This window comes from Trachymyrmex cornetzi, unplaced genomic scaffold, assembly GCF_001594075.2.
Source record: "Trachymyrmex cornetzi isolate Tcor2-1 unplaced genomic scaffold, Tcor1.1 scaffold441, whole genome shotgun sequence".
Classification (NCBI taxonomy): domain Eukaryota; kingdom Metazoa; phylum Arthropoda; class Insecta; order Hymenoptera; family Formicidae; genus Trachymyrmex; species Trachymyrmex cornetzi.
Window position 1 is genome coordinate 70,919 of NW_017299190.1, and position 2,977 is coordinate 73,895.

At 47.5% G+C, this 2,977-nt stretch overlaps 1 protein-coding gene across 1 annotated transcript in view; it reads left to right on the forward strand.

The window, feature by feature from the left end:
• SK (small conductance calcium-activated potassium channel) overlaps positions 1–280 on the forward strand; it is a 52,473-nt gene extending 52,193 nt beyond the window's left edge. The window contains exon 9 of the mRNA XM_018512969.1: positions 1–280. This exon is cut by the window's left edge and continues 37 nt beyond it. Coding sequence (XP_018368471.1) covers positions 1–249 — 249 coding nt within the window. The 3' untranslated portion in view covers positions 250–280.
• The last annotated feature ends 2,697 nt before the right edge of the window (positions 281–2,977 follow it).

A 2,977-nucleotide genomic window follows, 5' to 3' on the forward strand; every position in this document is an offset into this window, starting at 1 on the left:
CTGCCGCATTCGCGCAGCGTGCCCAGCGCGCCCAGCACCATGTCCCTGCACCCATGGCCGGTCAGCCCGGTCTTACCGCCCGTCTCCAGCCGTACGCCCCACCTGGTGCCAGAAACCGGCAGGCATCACGGCCTCAGTCACTCCGCCACGGTGACCACGACATCGCAGTCGGCCACCAGGCTCACTTCGCAGGCCGGCATGGGTGGGCTAGGCAACAGCCAAGGCTCGGATACGTCGGCGCACAGCTGAGTCTCGTCTCTGCAGCCGCAGCACTCGTACTAAGGCCCCTCGCCGGTTTTGCGCGCGATCACGCCTCGCGGCCGTGCCCAAGGATTGCCAATCTACGATTGGCTGCAGGCTTGCTCTTCGCACAAACGAATGTGAGAACTCTCGTCTAGAGCAGCGTATCCTCGTCCGCGTCCGCTACTTGGCGGTCCGATGTAATCCTTAATCGCTGAATTTAATCGATGGTTCGCATGAACTCTCGTTGGTACTTTTGCAATTAGCATTTCAGGAGAAGCGGCTTTAATAATATAAGCTCGCTTCTAGCTTGTTTGAAAACAATTGCCACGAAGAGGATAGAGATTCTCAAGTAAGAGATTGAACATCGTTTAGACAACTTTTGATCAGTCTGGCATATTTAGAGTGGTCCAATCTCATACTTGAGGATCTCTAGAGGAAGGCTACCAATCGTGCTGTCTAACAGCGAATTCCTCAAGCAGGTTTGTAAATTAGTTCGCCATACAATTTGCCACCATCCTCCTCACGATTGGTAACTCTTTTGTAAGTTTCAAAAGCAGTTAAAGCCTCTCGCGCGGAGCAAAAGTTTCCTGTGGAACAACATTGTTAAGGTTCGCAATTCGTTTTTACACAAACCACAACCTACAAATCTATGACTGTCGAGGATACACCGCACTAAGCGGGAGTTCTGCGTCAGGTCGGACACGGCCGTTTGTTTCCGCGTGCGAAACTCGTCTAACGATGGGCCTTCTTGCGTTCCGCGCGTACCTTCGAGCCCCTCCTCGAAAAGTCGACCAAAGATCCAATTAGAATGGCGCGGCAAGCGATCGTAAGAGGATTTGGATTCAGAAATTGGACGTGTAATAATTGTGCGTGCTTTTTAACGTAAACAAAAAGAATCACCCGGCATTCGTTCTCTTCGCGCATCAGACTCTTCAATTATCTGACTTTCCTGTGTTTTCCGCAAAGGATCGCGTCGTCTCTCGACTCTTTTGATCGCCTACTTTTGTCGATCCCTTCCAACCCCCGACACTTTCACTCGCCAATTTTGGGTAAGAGTATGCGATCAAGGAAAGAAGAACGTGAAGGAAAATTGAGGATGGTCGGAAAGAAACAAGAAAATCCGTATGATCGATTTGTTCAACCGAGCGATTCCGGATAAACGGTGAAGGAGGGAATCCCTGGGGTACGCGCGGCTTCTTCCATTGGCTGCGTGCTGCTCCCCTGCCCAACTTGCGTGCCTGAATAACTGTTTTCTTAATAATTAAATGTACATTCGACACACAGGAAACTCAACCTTGTATCTCTGTATACCTCGTGAAGCGCGGACAGGCATAGCGTGCGTATACAGGAAGCGCGTGTGCGGACAAGAACTGGCCCGAAGGTAACCCAAGCTGGCTCTTAAAGCCTCGCGCTTAAGGTAAAACCGTCCATTTGCCTTCCCTCCCCCTACTCTCCCCCTGACGGTATATACGCTTAAAGGGTTGTCGTTAAAGGGTTGTATTCGTACTTCATGTCTAGAACTAACTAGAACTAAACTGGAAATCGAACGGTTCTTAGCCCGAGGCAATATAACGTCCTCAAACATTCGATTTCGGGCGAAAGGCTGGATGGCTGCCCGGCCTGCGCAAATCACAATTTCCAGTATTTGAGCGGTTCGTCGAACTCGCGAGTTGCGCTCTGTTTGCGTTAAATAAGAACGGAGATCGCGGGTCGAGTCGCGCTTAAATGGAAAAAAAAAGGAAGACGGACTTGTCTAAATAGCTGGGCATGTGATACCGATTTTACCTAACCCGTGAATTGCCTTCAGCTACATATTGTCGCACGCGCGTATACATTCCTTCTCCTCTCTATTATTTTTCTTCATCGGAAACTCCATCCCTCCCGGTCTGCCTGCGTAGGCAAAACGTCGCTAAATTCGACAACAAGTAGTCTCATTCGTACAAAGCGACGCGTTTCTTACGTCTGAGTTGCGTATATCCTGTTCCTTAGGACGGCGCCTGATGACGCGCTTTAAGGGCCGGCGAGAAAAATCCGAAGGGTGTTTAGAAAACGTATATAAAGAGAGAATGCAAAGTGATCTTATCCGCTTTAACGTCCGTAGGTTATATAGAATATTATATTGTTAGATGTATACTTGTACATGGCGCACGGGTACAAAAAAAAGGGCGGCTACGTTTCCACTGAAGGGAGGGGGGAGAGGGGGAGGGAAAGGGAAAGGGTGTTGAAGATTTTTTACAATGGGACCGCGGCCGCGCGGGGTTGGCGCGGCGCGGCGCGACGCGAGGGGGTAAGCTTAATTAAAAGGATCGACCAGAACAATGGGGGAAACTAATTATTTGCCAACGATTTCTCGTTCGGAGGTGTTCGCCAGGCTTCCTTCTTCATCGTTGCTAATTGTCGCCGCGTTCAAATATGCTCGTATTAATTTACGATCGCTCACGTATATGGAAAATAATGTAGATTATGCGAGAGCACCGCAGCTATCGCTTTCCTTATAATTGTCGCTGTTAATACTTCCGCGACACACACATTCTCTCTTTCTTTTATTATTGTATTCCCTTGTCTATTTATAGTAATTTGTATAATTTTGTACATATATACCAGGGTTGGGTAAGTTAATTTTTTTTTTTAACTAAGTTAAGATACAAGTTAATGTATAATGAAATTAATTGAATTAAAAGTTAAGTTAATAAAAAAAAGTAATTGAAAAATTAAAAGTTAAATTTCTTTCTAT